At 36.4% G+C, this 23,690-nt stretch overlaps 10 protein-coding genes across 10 annotated transcripts; 7 read left to right on the forward strand and 3 right to left on the reverse strand.

Moving 5' to 3' along the window:
- Positions 1 to 93: 93 nt before the first annotated feature.
- On the forward strand, positions 94 to 6,663 carry C9374_014332 (uncharacterized protein; the record flags this gene model as incomplete). Its single annotated transcript, XM_044690308.1, has 1 exon — positions 94 to 6,663. One exon carries the CDS (start codon positions 94 to 96, stop codon positions 6,661 to 6,663), a length of 6,570 nt encoding a protein of 2,189 aa, XP_044552924.1.
- Positions 6,664 to 6,870: 207 nt separating this feature from the next.
- C9374_014333 (uncharacterized protein) lies at positions 6,871 to 9,019 on the forward strand (the record flags this gene model as incomplete). Its single annotated transcript, XM_044690309.1, has 3 exons — positions 6,871 to 8,363; positions 8,479 to 8,698; positions 8,765 to 9,019. The coding sequence occupies 3 exons, from the start codon at positions 6,871 to 6,873 to the stop codon at positions 9,017 to 9,019; spliced, it is 1,968 nt and encodes a 655-aa protein (XP_044552925.1).
- Positions 9,020 to 9,740: 721 nt separating this feature from the next.
- C9374_014334 (uncharacterized protein) lies at positions 9,741 to 12,181 on the forward strand (the record flags this gene model as incomplete). Its single annotated transcript, XM_044690310.1, has 3 exons — positions 9,741 to 10,032; positions 10,169 to 10,653; positions 10,787 to 12,181. The coding sequence occupies 3 exons, from the start codon at positions 9,741 to 9,743 to the stop codon at positions 12,179 to 12,181; spliced, it is 2,172 nt and encodes a 723-aa protein (XP_044552926.1).
- Positions 12,182 to 12,276: 95 nt separating this feature from the next.
- C9374_014335 (uncharacterized protein) lies at positions 12,277 to 14,076 on the reverse strand (the record flags this gene model as incomplete). The annotated part of the gene is made up of 1 exon (XM_044690311.1): positions 12,277 to 14,076. One exon carries the CDS (start codon positions 14,074 to 14,076, stop codon positions 12,277 to 12,279), a length of 1,800 nt encoding a protein of 599 aa, XP_044552927.1.
- Positions 14,077 to 14,476: 400 nt separating this feature from the next.
- Positions 14,477 to 16,114, forward strand: C9374_014336 (uncharacterized protein; the record flags this gene model as incomplete). Its single annotated transcript, XM_044690312.1, has 1 exon — positions 14,477 to 16,114. One exon carries the CDS (start codon positions 14,477 to 14,479, stop codon positions 16,112 to 16,114), a length of 1,638 nt encoding a protein of 545 aa, XP_044552928.1.
- Positions 16,115 to 16,439: 325 nt separating this feature from the next.
- On the reverse strand, positions 16,440 to 16,706 carry C9374_014337 (uncharacterized protein; the record flags this gene model as incomplete). Its single annotated transcript, XM_044690313.1, has 1 exon — positions 16,440 to 16,706. The coding sequence occupies one exon, from the start codon at positions 16,704 to 16,706 to the stop codon at positions 16,440 to 16,442; it is 267 nt and encodes an 88-aa protein (XP_044552929.1).
- A 975-nt stretch (positions 16,707 to 17,681) lies between these two features.
- C9374_014338 (uncharacterized protein) lies at positions 17,682 to 18,863 on the forward strand (the record flags this gene model as incomplete). Its single annotated transcript, XM_044690315.1, has 1 exon — positions 17,682 to 18,863. One exon carries the CDS (start codon positions 17,682 to 17,684, stop codon positions 18,861 to 18,863), a length of 1,182 nt encoding a protein of 393 aa, XP_044552930.1.
- A 320-nt stretch (positions 18,864 to 19,183) lies between these two features.
- On the forward strand, positions 19,184 to 19,900 carry C9374_014339 (uncharacterized protein; the record flags this gene model as incomplete). The annotated part of the gene is made up of 1 exon (XM_044690316.1): positions 19,184 to 19,900. The coding sequence occupies one exon, from the start codon at positions 19,184 to 19,186 to the stop codon at positions 19,898 to 19,900; it is 717 nt and encodes a 238-aa protein (XP_044552931.1).
- A 131-nt stretch (positions 19,901 to 20,031) lies between these two features.
- Positions 20,032 to 21,413, reverse strand: C9374_014340 (uncharacterized protein; the record flags this gene model as incomplete). The annotated part of the gene is made up of 4 exons (XM_044690317.1): positions 20,032 to 20,618; positions 20,722 to 21,133; positions 21,236 to 21,247; positions 21,339 to 21,413. 4 exons carry the CDS (start codon positions 21,411 to 21,413, stop codon positions 20,032 to 20,034), a joined length of 1,086 nt encoding a protein of 361 aa, XP_044552932.1.
- Positions 21,414 to 21,790: 377 nt separating this feature from the next.
- On the forward strand, positions 21,791 to 23,467 carry C9374_014341 (uncharacterized protein; the record flags this gene model as incomplete). Its single annotated transcript, XM_044690318.1, has 1 exon — positions 21,791 to 23,467. The coding sequence occupies one exon, from the start codon at positions 21,791 to 21,793 to the stop codon at positions 23,465 to 23,467; it is 1,677 nt and encodes a 558-aa protein (XP_044552933.1).
- Between the last annotated feature and the right edge of the window lie 223 nt (positions 23,468 to 23,690).

Below are 23,690 nucleotides of genomic sequence, written 5' to 3' on the forward strand. Positions count from 1 at the left end.
GTATTATACAATCAACAAGAAGTGTGCTGCTCCAACTCTTCCTCGCTCAACCCTCACATCAACCACATCAGATCCTTTTAGCCACCCACAATCATGTCCGGAATTGGATCCTGGTTTGGATTTTCTTCAAAGCTAACCGATCCTATCAAGAAGCGAATATTCAAGTTTGTTATCAAACGATTGCTCGGAAGGTTTATAGAGGAACCCGATCTTTCTCAGCTCGACGTTCAATTACCTGGCTCCTCACAACAACAGCAACAACATAGAAAAGCTTCTCAATTTGCCTCATCATCAAATCAACAACAACAACAACATAACTCTTTTGATTTTGAATTAAAGAATGTACAGCTCAAAGTGAAAGAAATTAACGAAAACATTTTAATGCACAACAGCAAAAATCCCACAAAACAAGACGGAATACCCTTCAAATTGACGAGTGGATATATTGAGAAAATATGTGTCAAGATACCTTCTCTGCTCGATATTTTCAAAGAGTCCATGATATTGGAATTGAATGGTCTTGAAGTTCAATTACAATTTAAAGGAATGAATGAAGATGCTAGTGGAATTGGAAATGCAGCAAACTCATTCCTTTTTCATTCCACAACGTATTTTGATCCAAATGTACTGGCGAGTAGTATCCTTGTTGGTGACGTGACAAAATCTGATATAGCTTCCGAGTTCAATGATTTGGAAGATTTTGATCAACAAACAGATGCCTCATCGTCAACCATCGTCACACCAACAACAGAGGAAGAAGATAATTATGGCTTTACCGAAGGACATACTATAATTTCTCAAGCAGTGGAGAGAGTAATATCACAACTTAAGGCCTATGTCACAAACGTTACAGTTAGACTTGAATTTCCAAAACCAAAGCCAATGAATCCTCTCCAACAACAACAACAACAAGAATACTCACAACGAAAGGAAGGAAAACTGAAAAATGTACTATTATTACACTTTCCACGATTAGAATATTTGGACGAAACACCAAAAACAGAGGCGTTTGGTCCTTCCTCTTTTATTTACTCATTCATTTTCAAAGGAATTTTCCTACAAGTTTTTGAAGAGTTTCATCAAAGTACCAGGCGAAAAAACAAAAACTCTGAGAATATGAACGAATCTGGTATAGATAATGTACAATACGAAGATGAAATGAGATCATCAACAGAAAATTCTTTCACAAATAACTACATTGTAAATAGCCAACCATCCAATACTCTAGATGATGCCAATACAATTTTCTATGGAGAAACAGAAAATAATAGAATCAAAATTGTTATCAAACCATCAAATGCGGCAGCAGTGCAATCGTCTTCCAAAGGTGCTTACTCTCCATCATTAATGCCAACACCTAGTGACACTACATCACGGTTAGACGTTGAGTTTGCAATTTCATCAATTCATGCAGTAATATCTCCTGGTCAAATGGGACTTCTTCTTGAAATTTTGGAGGTTCTCAATAGTTCCAGTGTCAATATTGGTGGATTGGATTCATTCAGTATAAGCACTCCCTCCGAGAAAAGCCAACAACACCAAGAAGATCCTACCACTGTCTTCACTCCTCAACACCAAGACAGTATCAGTAAGATGGAGGCAGATTTTATGGTACAAAGCACAGACGCTCCAATTACTAAGAAAATGACCGAGAGCATGGCTCAGCATTTAATGAACCAGCATGTTGAGGCCCATGAATCAGAAATGGAGAATTTAGAATTTCAAGAATTTGATAACGACGACGAAAACGACGAGCAACCCATAGAAGCAGGCGCTTTTGTAGAATTTTCAACAGAGGATGAAGACTCTGAAACAGAGGAGCTTCCCTCAGCAACCTCTCCTGTCAAGAAAAAGAGCAGTCCACTGCATAAAACTCCCAGCAAAAACAATGCCAATAACGGCACTAACAAGTTTTTGAATGTGCCAACATTCAAGGTCACTAAGCCTGAGCTGCCACCTCCTTTTATGGGATCCAATGTTCCTTCCATCAGTTGTAACATCTCAATAACTCTCAAAGCTGCAACATTTAACATATTGTATCAGGAAGCAAATTTAGGAAGCATGTGGAGAAACTTTTTCAAGACATCTGACAAAAGTGGTCCTGTCATACCTGGAATTGGCCATTTATCACTTAAACTTTCCAATGGACTGTCTTGCACTCTGTCATTTTTGAGCGGAAGTAGCAACACGAACGATACTTTCTCTACACTTGATTATGGCAACAAACAAAAGCACGACACTACTCTAACATTGGCAATAGGTGACGTCCAGGCTTCAGAAAGGCTTTGCTATGATATTCTAGGTAGCAGCTACAAGTATTCCGAGTTGAAGATTTTAGAGTTTTTGAAAAAGCCCAAAAACACCACAACAGACGAAATTGAACCTCAAATTAATTATGGATATCATTTTATGAAGAGAGACAATTGTCTGAAACACACTTTAATGATCAAAAATCCATTGCAAATCACCTTAGACCCTGGTTTTATTCAACGTCTAGGCCAAGTTTCACAGAAATTGGTGTCCAAAATAAGCATGTTTTCCAAAGCCATGGCAGCCAAGCAGGCAAGGAACCATTCAGAATTCGATTTTGAAAAGGCCTTCTTGGAAAATCTTGAAGAAGAGTCTCATATTACAATACCTCACAAGACAGCTTTCGAGATTACCACTTCTGCCATCATGTTCGACATTGTGCTTCCAAAAGTGTTAACAAATGAGTTGCAGACAAAGCATCAGTACAAGGACGACAAGGTTCGTCTTGAATGTCAAGAAATCAAAATTAAGGCTTACTTTAATGAGCACGGAAAATTATACTACACCAATAACAATGAGAATGAGATTGATTTGAATACTAATGAGCGAGTGCAAAGTGACAAAACAGAAAGAATACTGCCCATCAGCTTTGGAGAAACCAACCTATTTCTCTTGAAGAATAAGGATGTTTATGATATCATCAAATTAAGGCCAATGGACATTTTGCTAACTTTGAAACAGACTGCCGTTGAAGATCAAAGTTCGCACCGATACTCAGAAAATAGAATGTATTACAGCAGTGTACCTTACAGTCCAGCTAAATATCAAGACAATTCGTATGATGAAGAATATTTCGAACATTCCTCTCTGGACTCTTCAACCGAAGACCTTGGTGATGAGACTGCACTTGAAGATCCAATTCCAAGTGACAAACAATTTTCAGAGAAGGACGAACATGAAGATGTTGAATTTTCTGTGGATGCTATTGAGGATACCATTCTTGGTGGAAAAGTTTTGAAACAAGCCAATATTTCTCTACTAGTTGATATTTCCGAAAATAAGGGTGGTAAAGAAGGTGGTGATTGTGTTATTGAGCTCACAAAGGACCAACTCGATCGTCTTGGCTCATTTTTTTCCTCATTGTCACAAGCTCTTTCCACCATACTTGGACAGAGGAAAGATGATCAACAACCGCCTAAAGAAAGCCAAAAACTCTCGCGAGACAATCCCTCAAGTGCTAGTCCTTCATTTGCAATGAAGTTCTCCATTCATGATCTTGTGATAAGACTTGCGGATCCTACCGAAAATCGAAATTTGACCCTTAACTTGAAAAAGCTGAACGCGCTAATAGTAGTCTTCTCAGACTGGATCTCGAACAATGAACCGTGTACCTTGATCAAAACATTCATTTCGAATGAGTACATCCACTTGTACGATGTTCATAATAATCAACGAACCAATATCATTAGACGTGACGACAAGATTGTTAAGAGTTTTAGATCGACCAAATATTGTTCCAGTATTTCTGTCATTACCGAAATTTCCACAAGCGGTATATCAAGTCGAGCAAAATTATATTTTTGTGGACTGTATTTGAGCTCTCTTCTCACAACAAGCCCTGAGAATGATTGGAAAAATTTCTTGAGAGCGTTTTTTGCCAGCAACGAAGAGAAATCAGATCTGGCTCTTTCACTTTCGTTGAGTGTAGTCGTGCATGATTGTATTGTGGACTACAAGCCACCAACACCGTCCACTGCTCGAGCAATTTTGGTTATGGATAAGGTTGGATTCAAGACAGCGATCAGTCTTCCTTCTTCGAGTCGTGATACGACATTTTTCCTCAATATCGAAGGTGTTTCTCTACTGTTGAGCAATAATTTTACTGTAGACGTTTTAGATTACATTCAAGAAGAGGTTAGCAACAAGCGTCTTCCAAGAAGTGAGTTTGGATTCATCAACGATCTCAAATATTTACGATTTGCACAAATTGCCAGCTTGAACTCCTTACAAATTAAGCTGGTTAAAAAGCCAACAAACACAGAGACATTTATGGGTCAAAGCGTGCTCGTATGCACTCCAGAGAACAATAAGAGTGTTTTCAAATCAAAGATCGTAACTAGTATTATTATGACAGAGAAGGAAAGAGAAATTCAAAGACAAAAAGAACCTCTCACCAAAGTTGAAATCTCCAAGGGAACTCTAATGATTGAACTTTGCAATGACTCACTCAAGACACTAATAGAAGTTGTCAAAGAGATTTCCAAACAATTTCCAAAAAGCTCACAACCTGAATCAGAACCTGAAATGATACAATCTTCAGACACTACACCAAGACAACATGTACTGTATCCTAGCTTGGAATCTGGAAAGGATACTCTTCCCACGATCAATTATGCTTCCTCTACAACCAATACTAGCATCCGAGAAGATGCCATTGTCATTTCCCACACTGGAAATATACTTGAAGGAATTGATGATCACCAATTTGCACCTCGAAAGTCAACAGCCGTAACAGAAGGTCTACCTGTCAGAAAACAATCTAATCCAAGTGCCATGATTAGCAGTAGCAATATTGGTCCAAAAGATGCAACCAAAACAGAATACAGAGCCACAAGTATCAAACAAACAGAGTCTGGAACTATTCAGAGCTACATTTCATCCTTGTCTTCATGGGTCAATTTTGGTTATTTGACTGGTGAAGATGCCGCACAGAAGAATCAACAGCCTCCAAATCCTACCATTCAACCAGGATCATCCGCTTCTTACACACCAAGCAACAGAAGACAAGACGATGATGAACCTCTTGTGACAAGCGTTTACAATACTGGGTCAGGAAGTACTCTCATAAAGCCATCAGATTCCATGAAAGGAACCTTACTCAGCTCGTTCATTCACGGAGACTATTTTCCAAAAGTCACTCAGGAAGATGTTAAAAAGAGTACTATTCTACCAAATGATTATCCAACTCCATCGTTTGAATTAGTTCTGAAGGAGGTTAACATTATTTGTAATTTGTATGGTGGCAATGATTGGGAGGAGAAACAGCCTGCAAGAAAAGGTCTTTCAGAAAGTCAGACCTCTGACACATCAAGTTATTTGTTTGGGGAAGATATAATCACTAGCACAAGAGACTCGTGTAAATTAGTTCAATTTGTGTTTAGTGACATTTATTTACAATTAGATACGTTCCCAAAGAACCCCATGTCCAGTTACGTTTCGAGATTGAACTTATCTATCACAGACTTGGAAATTATTGACAAGCTTAAAATGTCAAATCGAAACAAGATGCTAAAATACTGGGAAACTATTCAAAATCCAAGAGAGACTGGAAGTGGCATGTTTGATTTAGTCTATGAAGTGATCCGACAACAACCTGTAGTCACAGGTATGAACGAGACTGAAGTGAGAATTGATATTGACATACTTCCTATTAGGCTTAATTTGCACCAGACCACCGTAGAATTTCTAGTCGACTTTTTCTCAAAGGGTACTTCTAGTGATAGTAGCGATAACACGAGTGTTAACAGTACTACCTCATCCTCCTCTGAGGTCAACACCACCGTTGAAACATCGCCAAGATCATCCCCAACCTATTTCCAACATTTTCATGTTAGTCCAATCAACCTTAAAATTGACTATCAGCCAGTACGAGTCAATCTTGATACTGTAAAGGAAAGTGGAATTACTTCATATCGTTCCATTATGCAAATGGTGAATTTGGTACCAATAACAGGGTCTGAAGTCTGCATTAAATCCATTCAACTCAACGGAGTCAGCGGCATTGAAGAGATCATTTCCAGATCGACCAACTTAATTCTTGGATCCATTAACACGAGTGACGTTTTCCGAATGTTATTAGGTATAATGCCACTGAAATCTGTGTACAGTATTGGAACAGGTATGGCCGACTTGATAGTTTTACCAGTTCAATCGTATCAAACGGATGGTCAAATTTTGCGTGGCCTTCGACGAGGCGTCGTATCCTTTGTGACGAACTTGTCTGTTGGAACAGTGCAACTCAGTGCTAATGCAGCAAGTGGAGTGAATTATGTGGTGTCCTCTGCTGACGAATATGTGAAAACAAGTACTGGCCTCAGAAATGTTAATTATGATTATTTGGATGATGATGCTCCTCCTCAACCAACCTCAACCTCTAGACTAGAAGAGGATCTTCCTAACAATATTAACGACGCTATTCAAAAAGCATACAAGGATCTGTCAACAGGATTTGAAAATGCAAAACTTGCTGTCATTGCAATTCCAAGAACCGGAAATATGTGGTCATTGCCACATGTAGTGTTGTCGCCTCTTGCAGGAATGACAGGAGCTGTTGCCAATCTCTTAATGGGCATTCGTAGTGAGCTGGATCGATCATATCGTAAAGAGAGCGAAGACCTATTTAAGCGACAGTAGTAGCAGGAGATGCATACTAGCAGAATAGAGATGACTGCTTAACTTTCCAATCTTGGAGATACAATCCGTCATGCTACCAGCACGTATTCTAGAATCTTGAGATGTCATTTATCTCTCGAATTTATAAAGAATATTTCCAACATGAACTCGATGGCCAACTCTGTCGGACTTCACTTTCATCCAACTTCAAACAAATACAACAACGTCATGTCCACAGTTCAACTGACCTTTTTTCTACTTGAGGCGTTTTTGTTTGCATTCTTTGCTTGCGAAATCTTTGCATCGCCAACAACAACAACGTTAAACGACATAATCCCAACGACCACACAACAAACAGGACCCTCCTCTGTGTTTACACCTCTCAATTGTCCCCTGTTGCATCGAACTCGACAAATTGCTTCCTCTAATCATTCACTCCCTCTCTTCAATTATACTCAAGACATGCTTGACAATTGGCAGGCATATCATTGCGACGGAGTGCTGAACACACAATTCAATCCATGGGCCATCCAAGGCGTCAAAACCTTTGATTACACCTATACCATTGTCGATATCGATCTTGCCTCCCAAAACTCTCTCTCCTATTGTCAACACGTTCTCAATTCTTCCAATTCATTACTCAATCAAACACTTGAAACGTTTATACATTTCAATAACGCCACACTCATGAAACTCGTATTCATTCCTTATTTGGAATCGCTCTTGACCGAACAACAACGAAATTATTCAGTGCCTCGAACATTCTATTCGAAAGGATTTACCAACAAGATTTATCTTTCATCACAATCACAACAACAACAAGACATGGATTTAACTCTTTTAGTGAATGTATTTAATTTCTTTTTGTTTTGTTATCAATCCAATCCTTATTTTGAAACTTTTCACACTCAAACGCTTCCAAGAATCGCTTCTTTAAGTGAATATCCTCGAATTCAAACTTTGGACGTGTTATTTGGAAAAACCATACTTGACAAGTTTGGAAAAATCGAATTGACGTTTTATAATAGAACTCAATTAGCATTTTGTTCAGACAACAATGATCAACCATTTTCATTATCCTATGACCATTGTAAGGGAATTTACGTTTCGACGTGGATTCCTCTAAGCAAACATTTATCTCTCAAAATTATTGAAGTGTTGCTGTTTTCGGTTCAACTCATTATCGTAATTGTTGCGATTGGAATTCCAATTCTTGTCAAGACGTTCAAAAAATTTAAAGAACAATTAAGAATTACCAATTCAGTGTGGATCATTCACAAAGGAAAGCTAGGTCGAAATTCTTTAAAAGAACAATCCAATCCTTCTCCATCGCCCTCCATTCAATTAACAATTTCAGAAACTCCGACAAGTCCTTCAACTCCTTCTACAACGCAACAATCGAAACAAACACATCAAGTGAACACTCGAGAAGCGATTTGGGCAACCATGAAAGAAATTTCAATCGATTACATTCGAATTTTCTTTGATTCCAAATTGATGGCAATGGGTTGTTGTCACTTGTCAAGTGGGTGCTTAATTCTAAATGCCTTACTATTTTGTGTGACTCAAAGCGAATACGGGACAAGTGTTCATATGAACGTAGCTGCTTTATTAGCTGCCGTATCATCACTTTGTTCAGGATTAATTCCATTATCAGGAAGTTTTATGGAATTATTATTATCATTACGAAATCAACATGCAACCATTTCCGTTCATGCCTTGTAAGTAATAACTTCCAACTTTTTTTCAACTTTTAATTTAACACATGTTCCCTTCATTTATGTTTACAATTTCACTTCACACAACAATAACCAAAATTGGAAAATTATGAATTAGAATTGTCGTATTTATTCTTGTCATTTTGAACGCTGGATTCATCATGGCATGTTTAATTACAGCATTTAGTGCTTACGTCGTGAGTCAATACATTCGAGTGAGTTCCCTTCCCGCCGTATTACTCACACTCATTATTTCATGGGCTGTGATTTTGACTCAATCTCTCAAAATTTATTTCATGTTGAAAAAGAATCGAAACTTTAACTTTTTTAAATTTAAGGTAAGTTCCAAGTTCTTTTTTTTTACAATTTTACACAATTTTATACTTGATCAATTCCTTAAACAGTTTGTTCGATTTTTAATGTATTTAATGATTGGAATTGTCTATTTCTTGTATGAAGTCATTACAGAATTAGCTTTTCTGAGTGGTGGAAATACTTATTGGGATACATTATTTACACGACTCTTTAAACATCGTATTGCAGGATATATTCTATCTCTCATGATTTGGGGATTTGTTTATGTGTTATTTTCTGTTGAATCGTTTAAGGAATGTTATGGAATTTCATTGGATAAAAAGAAACGATGGAAATGTTGTTGAGATACACGTTTTGAAAAAATTCAGAGTGAATGATAAAATGTAATTGTAGAGGAAAGGTTTATGGCGGCGCATCCGACGTTGAAGCGCACTAAAAACCTGTCAGATATTCGTCAAGTCAAAAATGAATATGAAAGCATAAAAAAATTTATTCGTTGAATGTCATGCAGTAGAATTGGTAATAGTTCTGGTTTAGGGTGCTAGCAAGGATCTGTCTTCCGTGAGCTGTTCGTTGGCACGCTGTTGTTTTACAAGCTTCAGCTGAAGCGAATAATGGTGTAACGTCCTATGGCCTCTATATTTCGTTTCAGTTTGTCTGTTGTTGCAGTAAGAACCCAAGTTGCTTCGGTTCTTCAAACCCTTGCAAACCAATCAGGAAGAGACTCACTCATTTTATTTTTGATTCCTTTGGAGTTTACTCAAATCAGCTGACGTGGGATTGACGAATATCTGACAGGTTTCTAGTACCAATTGCGCCGCCATAAAGGAAGGAAGGATGAAATATTCAAGTAGTGCCTTCATACCTTGAAAACAACTTTTCGTCAGTGAACCTTAATTTGAATGACAAGTGACAGCTAAACAATAAAAAAAAATAATGATCCTCCACTGAAGTTGTTGCTGACCCTCTCTTCCACATCAAACCTACAACACCATCAACCCAATTCATTTCATCACCTCTCATCACCAAATAATTTTTTCCAATATTCCGAAATCAACAACAACAATGAATTCATTTTCAAATTTCCAAAATTTCTTCCATTCATCATCGACCATTGTAGTAATACTACTCATCACATCACATATCGTTCTCTCCAATAGTATCACTTCAAAATCGATCGATCTTGCCACTCTTCCTCTCGCTCCTTCCACTCCTTCTTCTATTCCTGCGAAAAGTGGTTTTATTACAACTCCCAATGATGCTCAATTGTTTTATTTATTTATTCCTAAATTAGGATCGTCACAGACATCGATCGACCCGAATATTCCAATACTTGTTTGGTTGAATGGTGGACCAGGTATGTTTGTTAGTTTATATATTTTTTAATATATATATATATTATGATTATTGAAACTCATGACATTTTGAATTTTATATAAAATTTCAAAATCACAAATGATTGAATCATCTCCAACGCACCAATGCACACACAGGTTGTAGTAGTTTAATTGGAATGTTTATGGAAATTGGACCACTTCGATTCAAACCTTCGAAGGGTCCTTCCACCACTCAGCCGTCACTTGTCGACAATTCCATGTATTCATATACTCAATATTATCACGTCTTGTTGATTGACAATCCAAGTGGCGCTGGATACAGTTTTCCTGCTTCAAAATCTCCTGATACTGCCATGAATGTTGGTTCTCAATTTTTACTCTTTGCCATGCAACAATTTTACAATCAATATCCACAATATGTGAAAAATCCATTGTATTTATTTGGTGAATCGTATGGAGGAAAGTATGTCATTGCAATGGCCAATGCGATTACACAATATAATGAAAAGAAACTAGCCAATCAAGTTACGATTCCACTTCAAGGAATTGCCATGGGAAATGCTTGGATTGCACCAGATATTCAGGAAAGAACGTATGGAGAATTGGCCTATATTGTGGGATTGAGTGATTATACAGGATTGGTGAGTTTTTTTGTTTGAATCATGTCATGACATTTTTACCTTGTTGTTGATGTCCTGACATTTTTACCTTGTTGTATTCGTACACTGATACACTTGCATGAAATTTTTTGATTTCATAATATTGAAAACACAGATTCGAGTCAATTCCAAGCAACATCAATGTCACGAATTCGTCGAACAACAAATGTACAAAAAAACTGGAACTGGCAGTGGTGTCTGTCAATCAGCTCTCAATGAAATGTTAAGAAATGCCGGCGGTGTCAATGTTTATGATTATCGACTTTTTGGAACTTACAGTGCATTGGGACAATTAGAAACTTATTTAAAACGAGACGATGTGAAACAAGTACTCCTTGGCGTTTCATCCATCGATCTCGCCAAGACATACCATTACGAACAATGTAGTATTGACATTTGGGACAAATTTAGAGTGGATTTTCAACAATCGTATTTGTCACAACTCGTTCCACTTCTCTCCAAATACAAAGTTTTAATTTATAATGGACAATTTGATTTGAGATGTCCAGTGTATGGTACCAATGAATATTTGAGATATATGGATTGGTATGGAAGATTTAATTTCAACTATGAACCACATTATCCAATTTATATGACCAATTCTAATGTGAATGACCCACAAAAGGCAATTGGAATTTTTAGAAAATATGACAATTTGACACAAGTGGTCCTGTATAATTCTGGACATATTTCTCCGCATGATATTCCACAAGCTTCTTTGGAGATGGTGAGACGATTTTTAGATAACAAATCATTTTGTTCATATAGCATTGCGTATAATGCAACGGGAGGAGGAATGTGTACAGGTACATCCATTACTACTCCACAGAATAGTATGACAAGTGACACATTATTGACACAATGTCCAAATTTATGTAGTGGACATGGCCAATGCAACGTTGCTACTGTACCTGCCACTTGTCAATGCTCTCCAGGTTTTTATGAACAAGACTGCTCGACAGCCAAGCATGATATCACATTTGGCATGGAGGCTACCTATCGAAAAAATATTATTTTTGGAAATACCATTCATTTGTATCATTTAACAATGCCATACAATGATTTATCGAATGGACTCTTTGATATTCATGTGAAACTCACCAAAACTTCAAAACTCGGAAAATTACACATCTATGCCTACACCAGCAATGAAACGTTTGTTGAAAATTCTCAAATTGATGAATCCAATATTGAGGACATGAGACGAAGATTCCCATTTCATGATTTGGAAGATGTGAATGAAAAATCTCTCAACATGAATGAATTGTTCAGAAATAGAACTCGATACATCACCATTCTGCTGATTAATACGGTCGACACAGAATCCATGTATGATTTGGTGATTGAGTCTGACGTGAGTGGAAAGAAATTGAATCCCTATCTTGTCACAAGTATTGCAATCTTTTCCTTCCTGTGCATTACCATCATTGTGCTCTTCTTGATTTATGTGGTTCAATACTTTAATGACCAACGAATTTTGAGAAGCATGAAATATGAAATGGCTCAGTAATGACCACAATTTAGCAATTAAATTACGAATTCCCTGTTTATCAATTCATTGATTCAATTCTTTTCAACCACACTTCATCCACACGACCTTCTTAGTTAACACAAATTGTGCAAAATGTTGGATTGATCTTGCTCTACTTTCAAAATTGCATGACCATCATCACACTTGCTAATTTCCGTGGAGAATTTTGCTGCATTATACCAATAAAAATTGGCATTCCAGAATCCACAACACCATCCAGGTTTTCCACAAGCAAAATGAGCTTTCTGCTGTTTTCCATCCATTTTCGCTGAAACACGTGACACTCCATACGAATATCTATCAAAAACTGGTCGATCCATCAACAAATATTTACAAAAGGGCATGAATGCATCTTGTGTGAGTGGACCAACTGCAATGCTCTTTTCAAGTGGTAACTTGGAATTCACTAATCGATCATCATACCATATTGTTTTGGCAGGTTGATCCTTGTTAATCTCCTGAAGAGCTAGGGATGGTTGATAAATCAAGTCTTCTTTTTCACACAACACACTGAAACAAAATTTCAAAACAGATATGAGATGGTAGCTTGTCTTTACACCAACACACATCTGAGCACACTCTGCAATGTAAGGAGTTCTTGGAAGTGCTGGATTCTTTTTCGCGTAGAGGTCATAGTTGAAAACATTTTGAACATGAACGGCAAGCTGGTCACTGATGGTATTCAAATAGTTCTTAGTCGAGTCGTCACCATTAGGAGATCCGAAATATCTCAATATCAATCCATGTCGATCGAAAATGCTTAAAATAACAGCAAGTTTGTGAGTCTTGATATCAAAATATAACGCCTTTCTCAAGAGGGAAGCATGTTCCACTTTGCTCGACTCGATTCGTTTCACCATTTCATCCAATCTCACAGTAAAATAGCAATAATTTTTTGACATTAGGTTGTGCCAAGACTCTTCATCATGTCTACCCTTAAATACAAAATCCTTCTGAAAGAATTCTTCAGGGTTTGTGCTTTCTGCTGTTTTTGATTCATCTGAATCCTCCGAATCCTCCTCTGCTTCTTCCTCGTCGGTATAATCCTCTTCATCATCCATAGCATTGTTTTTGGAGGAATTCAATGGCACAATATTTTGAAGAGGTTGAATAATTTGTTTTTCAGTCATCATTTTGTAATTCTGAATGGGAATCAAGGAAACAACTAATTTAAATAAATTCAACCAAATTCGATCTTCTCCAAAACAATCTTGCAACACTTGTTGAATCATGTCCATGGAAAGCTCAGGAGATTCAGCAACAAGTAATTTCTTCTTTTGTCTGTTGTTTTCCGGTTGTTCGGTTAGTTGTTGTTGTTTCTCATCCAAGAATTTCAAATTCTTCCTTCTCATTGTAGAAGTCTTGACCCTATCTTCCTGATCACTATCCGTAGCATAGCCAGGTCGACATTCATACGTTTCAAAATGTTCATGTTCTTCCGTAATGATCTTGTATGAAATTTTGGTACTTTGAGAATGATCTTCATTCTGATCAAACAATGTACGATAAGACTTCATGGGACAAATCTTGAAAGAAGAACCCGAATTGGCATTCCGTAAATTTTGATTTAATTTCTGTAAAAACCAATCCATTGGACCCAATTCTCTCTGAAAGATCATTCTCCATAAAACATCACCTGCACAGACTTGATTCCAATATTTACAAACTCCAGACATGGATTTTAAAACATCAATGATATCCAAGTAGGTTCCGATCCATACCAAAGTGTCTGCTGCGAGAATGGGTTGAGTCTTCATGTTACGAATTTCAGGAGAGAGAATTTCTTCATGAATATCTTGTTCATTATGATGTGATAATTTCGTCTTCTTTTGAGAAGGAGAGAAAGAAAATTCAGAGTGTTGTTGTGGATTCATTTTGTTGTTGTCGGCAATCATAATAGCAAACTACAAATGAATTTCCGAACTCGAAACATGTAAAAAAGGAATTTCAGATCATGTTCATGATGAACGCCTCAATGACTTTTCTCATGATTGAATTCTTATTATTGAGGTCTCGCCCGTGATGACCAAATCTTGTAAAACAAACACATTTTAAAAATGGCTAAAATCCTTCCTAACCTTCTTCTTCGTGAAAGAATATTCATCTACTTGGCAACACTCTCTCCTCATGTAACACTCAACAAGCGGTTGATGAACATACAAATTTGAGAGAAGCGTTGTGTTGAGAAACACCCGAACATTGCAACACACAAGACATGATGATCCTATTGTCTAGAACAATTCTGCCACTGAAACGAAAAAATCGCAACACATCATGACCCTCAAACAAACAAACAATACCATTGATGAGCCATCAACAACAACCAAAAAAAGGAAGTTGTATTTACAACATTGCGTGTGTGTGATTTTGTTTGATTTTTCAACAACTTTACATGATGATGACGATAATGATTCTTCGAACCTGATTTGGAAATTAGAACAATTATTGAAAACGAAATTTTCAATGCAACAAATGGGTAAAAGAAAATGGCTCGAAAATCGAGAATTGAAATATACAAATTTCTTTCCTGTGGAATTTATGAATGACAAGGAATTTGTGTTGAATCACATTAAAAGGTTTGGCTACGGTTTACAATTTGCATCACAAGCTCTAAAACAAGACAAAGATGTTGTTATGAAAGCAATTCAACTCAACGTACTCAATTTTAAATTTTCCAGTAACGCTATTCGCAATGATCCCGAACTGGTACTGACAGCTGTCAAACAAGAAGTCCATATGTTACATTATGTCTCAAGAGATCTTCTAAACGACAAGGAATTTATGTTGCAACTCATTCGCCACAATATATTCTCAATATGGTTCTCTGACCAACTCAAGGAAGACAGAAAATTTATATTAGCTGCCGTGAAACTCGATGGAGAAATATTGCAACATGTTTCTAGTCATTTGAGAAGCAACCAAGAAATTGCATTGGAAGCTATTAAGCAAAATAAGAATGCGCTTCAATTTGTGTCAAGACAATTACTTGAAGATTCTGATTTCATGTTACAAGCTATCAAGTTAATATTTCCAGAGTTTGAACAATTAGAAGCTTTTGATTATTCAATGAACGAAATCATGATAAGGGTGGTTCAAGAATTTGGAACATTACTCGAATTCACATCGAATGAACTCAAGAATGATCGAGCGGTTGTGTTGAATGCAGTTCGAAATAATGGTTTGTCACTTCGTTTTGCCTCAAACGACTTGAAGAGTGACCGAGAAATTGTGTTTACTGCTATTCAAAATAATTACTTAGCAGCAGCATATATCTCAGACAACTTGAAAAGTGATAAGAGTTTTGTTCTACAAATACTTCATCAAAATGGACATACTCTTTCCGAAGTTTCTAAAGAATTAAGGAACGACAAAGAAGTAGTTTTAACAGCCATACAAAACAACGGATATGCACTCCAATATGCCACAGAAGAGTTGAAATGTGATAAGGAAATTATTTTTACAGCCATTCAAAACCAGCCAAATGCTTTACAATTCGTTCCGCCTCACCTTTTTGACGACAAACAATTCCTATTAGATCTACTCGCATTTGGATGTAAAAATATTCTAGCATATGCTCCAAATGAATTTGCTCATGACAAGGACTTTGTGTTTCAACTGATTCGACATGATTGTCTTGATTCACAAGGCTCCATTCTTTCCCATGTTCAAAAGGAAATCATGTCAGAAGCTGTGAAGAAAAATGGATGTATCTTGAAATGTGCGAATTCTGTGTTGCAAAACGATCCAGAGCTTGTACTCGATGCTTTCAAATGTAATGGCTTTGTGTTGGCATATAGTGATGAATGGTATCAAAAACGGATGGAACAGTGTTATTTTGATGCTTATTTGGGCAGCTCGACAAGAAATTCAAAAGATTTAGACACATCATCATGTCAACTTTTTATTGTGTGAAAGTCAACGTCCTGTCCATATCATTCACAGTATCAACTCACTACCAAGCACAATGAGCATAATAATTTCCATTACAATTCTGATATCCACATCCATAAGACCACAACATGGTCATATCTCCACAATTCAAACATTTTGAACGATGAGAATCATTCGTTCCAGGAACAATGACAAAATAGCCTATCTCTCCTTTCAACACCTTTCTAATGAATGATTTAGAATGAACCTTACTGGCCAATGCTCCATTAATCAAATCAGCAAAATGCATTGCACGTCCACATATATGACAATTATTTTTTGTGACATGGGGACGAAACTCTGGTTGTCACGATTCTTCCAAATTCACAAGAGTACGTATTTCTTGAATGTCTTCATCAGTCATGGGAACCATGTTTTTAGAAACTTTTATATTTTCTTCAAAATTGAAATCAGCAACTTGACGAGAAATACGATAGGCACGAGTTTTAGCCAGACCTAACTTTGCAATTCTTTTCAAGTCCTCAATGTTGTCAATGACGCCAGAAAATTTAACATCTGGCTCGGTAGTTTCAGCAAAACGACTTGCGGGGAAGATACTCAAGTGGTTATTCATGTTTGATGTGAATTAGTTTTTTTATGAGGTGTAAATAGAAACAACGATTCTGTTATCGCGAATTTAAAGTGAGCAGAATTGAAGGTCTCATCATTCGTCATGTGAGGAATGAACCAAGTTTGGAAAGGCCTTAATGAAAACAAAACATGTGAATGAAGGATCAAAGGGCATCATGTTTTTTTTCGAGGACATGATTTTAGAAAAATAGAAATAATACCGTTCAATCGTTATCTTCCAAAAACAAGAAGAAAGGCATTTACAGAAGCTGTACTGTTGGAAATTCTAGGTTGTGAAATGTAACAAGCCCTACAAATTTCATTGATATTTTGCAAGATTGATCATTGGATCGAACATAAATGAAAACTGAAGGAATGGTTGAATTTGCACCAACGATCATTTACACATTCGTTATTCACATTTTTCAATGAGTGAACATGCTAGCATTTTGAAGCTGAGCAAGACATAATGAACCACAATTTTCAAAACTTCACAAGTTCCTTCTTGGAGTCATCATTGCTGTCACACTCACCATCATCCACTTCGTTTTCATCATGCAACACGGTAACATTTACATGCTGGTTATTTCCACAGTTTGACTTTTGACTTTTTTTTATAATTATAATTACTAAGGGAGAGATAGCAATGTGAAGGAATCTCCTCCAACGAATGTGAGGCTGTACATTCTCCAAACCAATGAATGCGTTCGTTGCAACTCTCGAGATGTAAAGACCACAACATGATACTTTTGACAAAACTTCTCCAATTGCTGATTCGTTGTTAACATCCAAAAACGAAAGTACCAAGTCATGATCGAACATTTCGTGTTTTGAGTGATTACAACGATGGTTACGATATGTTCATGCAAATATGTCTTCGATTATAATATTGAGAGTTTCATTTTGCTTTATCAGCTGTCAGCTGTCAATTTTAACAACAGCATCCGCTAAAAAAAAATACACATACAACAACAACAACATGAAGAAATTCATCTTTGCAGCACTCCTCGCTGTTCTTTTCTTCACCGCTGTCTTTGTCAGCGCACAAGAAGTGGCCACTGAACAAACCAACACTGAGGCCATGATGACCGAATCCGACAAACAACGACTTTTGGAAAAATTCTTACAATCCATTGCTGAGAGAAGAACTCAAGATGAAAGAAGACCAAAAAGACGTGAATCCAGAAGACCTAGAAGACGTGAAAATAAAAGACGTGAAAATAGAAGACCAAGACGTGATTCTCAAAACAGAAGAAGAAGAAGATCTCCAATCAGATATTTGAGAGGTTTATTGAGACAAATGAGAGAACTCGGTTTGATCAAGTCTGAATCCATTGCTCAAAAGAAACTCGATCGTCGAACTGCTGTTACTTATTTGAGAAGATTGTCCAAGATTGTTCGTTATTTGCGAAGATTGGTCAGACAAGGAAAGAAGGACGAAGCTGTTGAATTGGTTGGCAAGTTGAAGACTTCTCGTAAATTCGCTCGTGCTGTCCGTATTGTTCGTACCTTGTTGAGAAAGTTGCAAAGAAGAGCTAGAAGAGCTCGTTTGGCTGCTCGTAAGAGATTTTTGAGAAGATTTGCTCAACGATTTGCTCAAAGATATAAAAGACAACCAAGAAGACAAGTTAGAAGACCAAGACGTGAATCTAGAAGACCAAGAAGACAACCAAGATGGGGACCAGCTAGAAGATTCCCAAGAAGAAATAGATTCAACTCGAGAAGATTGAGAAGATTCTTCCCAAGATATGATGCTCGTCCTCTTTTCGGTGTCCGTAGAAGTGAAGTCCGTAGAGAAGTTGCTCGTCAACAATTGAAGAGAAAGTTGAGAAAGTTGTTGAAGAGAATCTTCTTGAGAGAATTTGTGAGAAAGGGATTGGCTCATCGTGCTGCTCAAAAGAAACAAACTTTGAGATACAAGTTGAAGCAACAATTGAAGCAAGCTTTGAAGAAGGCATTGGCTAACAAGTTGAAGAAGGTTGCAAAGAAGCCAGTCGTTGCTCAAAAGCCTGCAGTTGCTCAAAAGCCAGTCGTTGCCCAAAAGCCAGCTGTCACTCAAAAGCCAGCAGTTCAAAAGCCAGTTACCAAGCCATCTCCAATTACTGAAGATAACTTGGAAGCTTTTATTAAGCAAATTTTGAAGGAATACACTCAACAATAAATGTGAAACAGTTGTTGCATGATTACAGTATTTCAACAATTTGGAAAGTGTGAATATTTATTGTGACCGATCGAACTGTTCTTGAGCTTATTAGATTTCTGTAAAAAACAACGAAAGGCCACCAATCATTTTGAAAAATTCGCGAAAATGCACAAAAACAACAGTAAGGAATCATTGGCGCTCGGAAATTTTAGAAAATCTCTCATTCGGCTCGGAACTTTTTTTTAGAGCGAAAATGTCACATTTATCAATTGTCCAAATCCATCGCATGATTCAAAAGAATCACAAAGAAAAAAACAACTGAACACAAATTCACTTCTATGCGCTCGTCTGTATGCAAAGTTTCCTCCTCATTGACTTGTATGTCTAAAAGAGTTCCGAGTTCAGTGTTGAAAAACAATTCCATTCATTTCAAGAAGAAGAATATTTTGTCTTCGATCATTTACTCTTTACCATCCCATAGAAATTACAACACTATTACTTTTTATAATTTCGTTTCCAGAGATGTCAATAATAACAAGATTGATTTTTCCAATTTGAAAGGAAAAGTTTCACTCGTGGCCATTGTGAATTTCAATCATCCGGAATATAAAAACTTTTTAAGGGAGTTGGCAGAGTTGAAAAGGAAGGAACATGGTTTGAGAAATTGTGGAACAGTTTCGAATGGTGATTTTGAATTGATTGTGTTGCCACGAAGTTCGATGGTGGAATCGAAAAGAGTGTCGTTGACAAGCGACAGCAGTCCTTTGAAACAATTTTTATCCAATTCCACAACAACAAGTAACAGCACGGATACTTCTGAAATGACGACTCCTTCTCTCACCATTTTGAAAACCATTCTCAATGAAGAAGGATCCTATGTCAATAACGAAATGTTTAACTTCTTGGCCAATTATGGAAATTTCAAAACCATTGTCGAAGATTTTGAAAAATTTGTAGTCGACAAAGAAGGACGAGTAGTGTATCGAAGTGGTAATGATAGTCCATTGGATGAAGTGATTGAGGTCATTAAGAAGGAATTATTGAAAAGTAACTAGTGCTTAGATATTAATGTTCTCGATTGACATCCATCAAATATTAATTGTATTATAGAAAATCAATTTTGAATCTGTACATAAAATTGCCAATAGAGAATTCTTCAATATCAAACCATGATCATATCTAAATATTATTTCCATATTGGATAAATTTTAACTCGCAAGTTTTGAGGCCTCACAGTAATACCACTCGAGAGTGTCACTCGATCCTTCTCATTCGACTCATCATTCAACAACTCAAATCGATAGAATTGTAAGAGTCGTGACAAGACCATACATGCCTCCATTTGAGCAAATTTAAATCCAATGCATTTTCTCAGAGACATTGAAAAGGGCATGAATGAAAAATCATGTTGTGCCTTATTTCGAAATTCCAAATCCATAAATCGCTCAGGATCGAATTTATAAGGATTAGGCCATAACTGTTCATCCATATGAATACCATAAATACATGCATCAATAAGACTTCCTTTTGGAATGAGCTTGTCTCCAATCATGACGTCTTTGGTTGGAGTTTTCAATACTGAAAAAACTGGAGGATGTCTTCGTAATGATTCTAAAATGATGGCATTGACATGATGGAGTTTTTCATAGTCGTCCGAAGTGGGAAATTGTTGATTGGGGAGGAGTGTTTCAATTTCTTTTCGAGCTTTTTCTTGAATATCAGGATTCTTGGCAAGTTCGTATGTGACCCATAGCAATGTCGTAGAAGTTGTTTCTATGTAATTTCATGGTGATAAATTAAAATATGTAATTTGAATATTTGAATAATTAATGAATGAATAAAAAAAATTATTTTGAAATTTTTACAAAATACTCACCTTCTCCAGCCAATGTGAAAATCAAGGCATTACTTTTCAATTCGAGATTGCTCAAACTATTCTCTTCCATATTAGCTTTTACCATTAAACTCAAAATATCTCGTTTGGAAAAGGAGTCAAAATTTGTTTCCAATTCCTTCTTTCTCTGTTCAATGCATTGATCCAATACACGGTTCACTACTGAGACTGCATGGTCCATTCCACAATATTTCATTAGAGGTTTCTCCAATAGAGTTCTTGAAAAGAATCTTCGAAGAATGATCAAGTTGAGTCCACTTCCGAAAATTTTGTCCACTGCGTCATGAAATTCTCGTCCTGATCGATCCAATTCATCGAAAACCCCAAAACTAATTCCAATTTCCAAAGTAAAAGAGTGGAGCAAGGAAGGGAATTTTGAAAGGAGCAAAGAGAACTATGGGTGTATTGAAAGTGAAAAAAATTTAAATCAAAAGGTAGTTAATTAAATACATTTAAAATGATGATGATACTATTGATCTGTGTGGTACACACATACCTTGCCAAGTTCCTTTGATGTGTTTGGTTTTTTGATAATTCTTGAAAATCCGAAACGCAATCGTCAAAGGCAATGCAATGACCAATACTAATAATAAAACTACAAAGACAACAACAACAACCACTGGCAACCATTCGAAAACACCACTTGTAGAAATTGATTGTAATTGCAACGACATTGTTGTTGTGAACTTTTTTGTGACAATCTATTTCTTTTGATTGGATTTTCAATGGAAGTTATTTATGCGCATCCTCAACAAATGGAATCTCCCACACGAAAGGAGTTACACCTCAAGTTGCAACGGTTTCATGACTTGCAAGTTTTTTAAATATGGAAATAATCTATGATAAGATTTTGAAGCGTATTGTTGCCATGCTTACTGTAGAGGACACTAAAGAGTGACTCCAATATTCATGATCAATCCGTATTGAATGATTTTCAAAATCCAAATCATTGTTCTTATCAAATCAATATGAATTGCTTTTAAATTTAGAACAATTAACTCTGTTTGGTATCACTTTTACAAAAAAAATTTTTACTCCTCCAATACTGCTCATGCTCGCGCTTACAAGCAAAATATCATCATTATCGGATGAAAGTGGTGCTGCTGAATCAACACATTCAGCATTAAATATCAATGATGTTGCTGAAATAGATGGTTTCTCTCTTCCGACAAGTTACAACAACAACAAGATCAATATAGCCTTCATTGATGATATAATTTTTGAAATTCTTCAATTCGTTGAATCATTGTTTATTGTTCAAGTTTGTATGAAAATTTCAAAACAATGGAGACAAGTATCATTTCAAATTCCTCTCTCAGTATCATTCGAATCCCATCACTTCAAACACATTTCTATACCAATCAAAAATTTAGCTAATTGTGAATATTTGAAGAATTTGGCTTCTTTAACTCTATACACCAATAGAATTGACAGTGAAGGAGTCAAATATATGGCTTCGAGTGATTGTTTGAAGAATTTGACATCTTTAAATCTAGGCCATGATGGAATTGGCAATGAAGGTGTTCAATATATTGCTACGAGTGAATATTTGAAGAATTTAACTTCTTTAAATCTATACAGCAATGAAATTGGTATTGAAGGAGTCAAGTACATTTCCACAAGCGAATTCTTGAAGAATTTGACTTGTTTGAATCTGGAAAACAATGAAATTGGCAATGAAGGCGTTCAATATATTGCCACGAGTGAGTACTTGAAGAATTTGACTTCTTTAAATCTATGTAGAAATGGAATTGGCAGTGAAGGTGTCAAATACATTGCTTCGAGCGAAAGTTTGAAGAAATTGACTTCTTTGAATCTGGATATCAATAGAATTGGTAGTGAAGGTGCCAAATATATTTCTACAAGTGATTGTTTGAAGAATTTGACTTCTTTAACCATACACAGCAATGCAATTGGTAATGAAGGAGCGAAACATATTTCTACGAGCGAATGCTTGAAGAATTTGACTTGTTTGGGTTTGGACTATTGTCAAATAGGCAGCGATGGAATCAAATATATTACTACGAGTGAATGTTTAAAGAAATTATCTCAATTGAATCTGCATGGCAATAGAATTGGCTGTGAAGGCATAAAATATATTGCCACAAGCGATTACTTGAAGAATTTGATGTCTTTGGACCTCTATGGCAATGGAATTCGCGATGAAGGAGTCAAATATATTACCACAAGTGACTGTTTGAAGAATATTACTTCTTTGAAGCTATGTAACAATGGAATTGGCAGTGAAGGAGCTAAATATATTGCTTCAAGTGAGTGTTTGAAGAATCTAACTTATTTGGATCTGGAGGACAATCAAATTGGCAGTGAAGGAGTCAAATATATTTCTACAAGCGATTGTTTGAAGAAATTAACTTCTTTGAATCTATGCAGCAATGGAATTTGCAATGAAGGTGTCAAATATATTGCTTCGAGCGAAAGTTTGAAGAAATTGACTTCTTTGAATCTGGATATCAATAGAATTGGAAGTGAAGGTGCCAAATATATTTCCACGAGTGAATGTTTGAAGAATTTAACTTCTTTGAATATGTGCAACAATCAAATAGGCAGTGAAGGAGTCAAATACATTGCCACGAGTGATTGTTTGAAGAATTTGATTTCTTTGAATCTGGTTGGCAATGGAATTGGTCGTGAAGGAATCACATATATTGCTGCGAGCGAATGGTTGAAGAATTTGACTTCGTTGGATCTGAGGCACAATAAAAATTGATAATGGAGGTGTTGAATAATTACCTTAGTTGATAAAAATTGTCAACAAAACAATCCCGAATTTGAACATAAATCCAACCGATGTAGAGTGATGATATGAATAGTCTTATCTTTAAATACAATTCAGCAACTCTCACAAACGATACATCTTCATGTATCCATCATAACGATCACATAGTGTTGGTTATTTATCATCAAATAATTCATGGTTGTTCTCTTCACCA

Source organism: Naegleria lovaniensis (assembly GCF_003324165.1).
Source record: "Naegleria lovaniensis strain ATCC 30569 chromosome Unknown tig008, whole genome shotgun sequence".
Taxonomy (NCBI): domain Eukaryota; phylum Heterolobosea; class Eutetramitea; order Acrasida; family Naegleriidae; genus Naegleria; species Naegleria lovaniensis.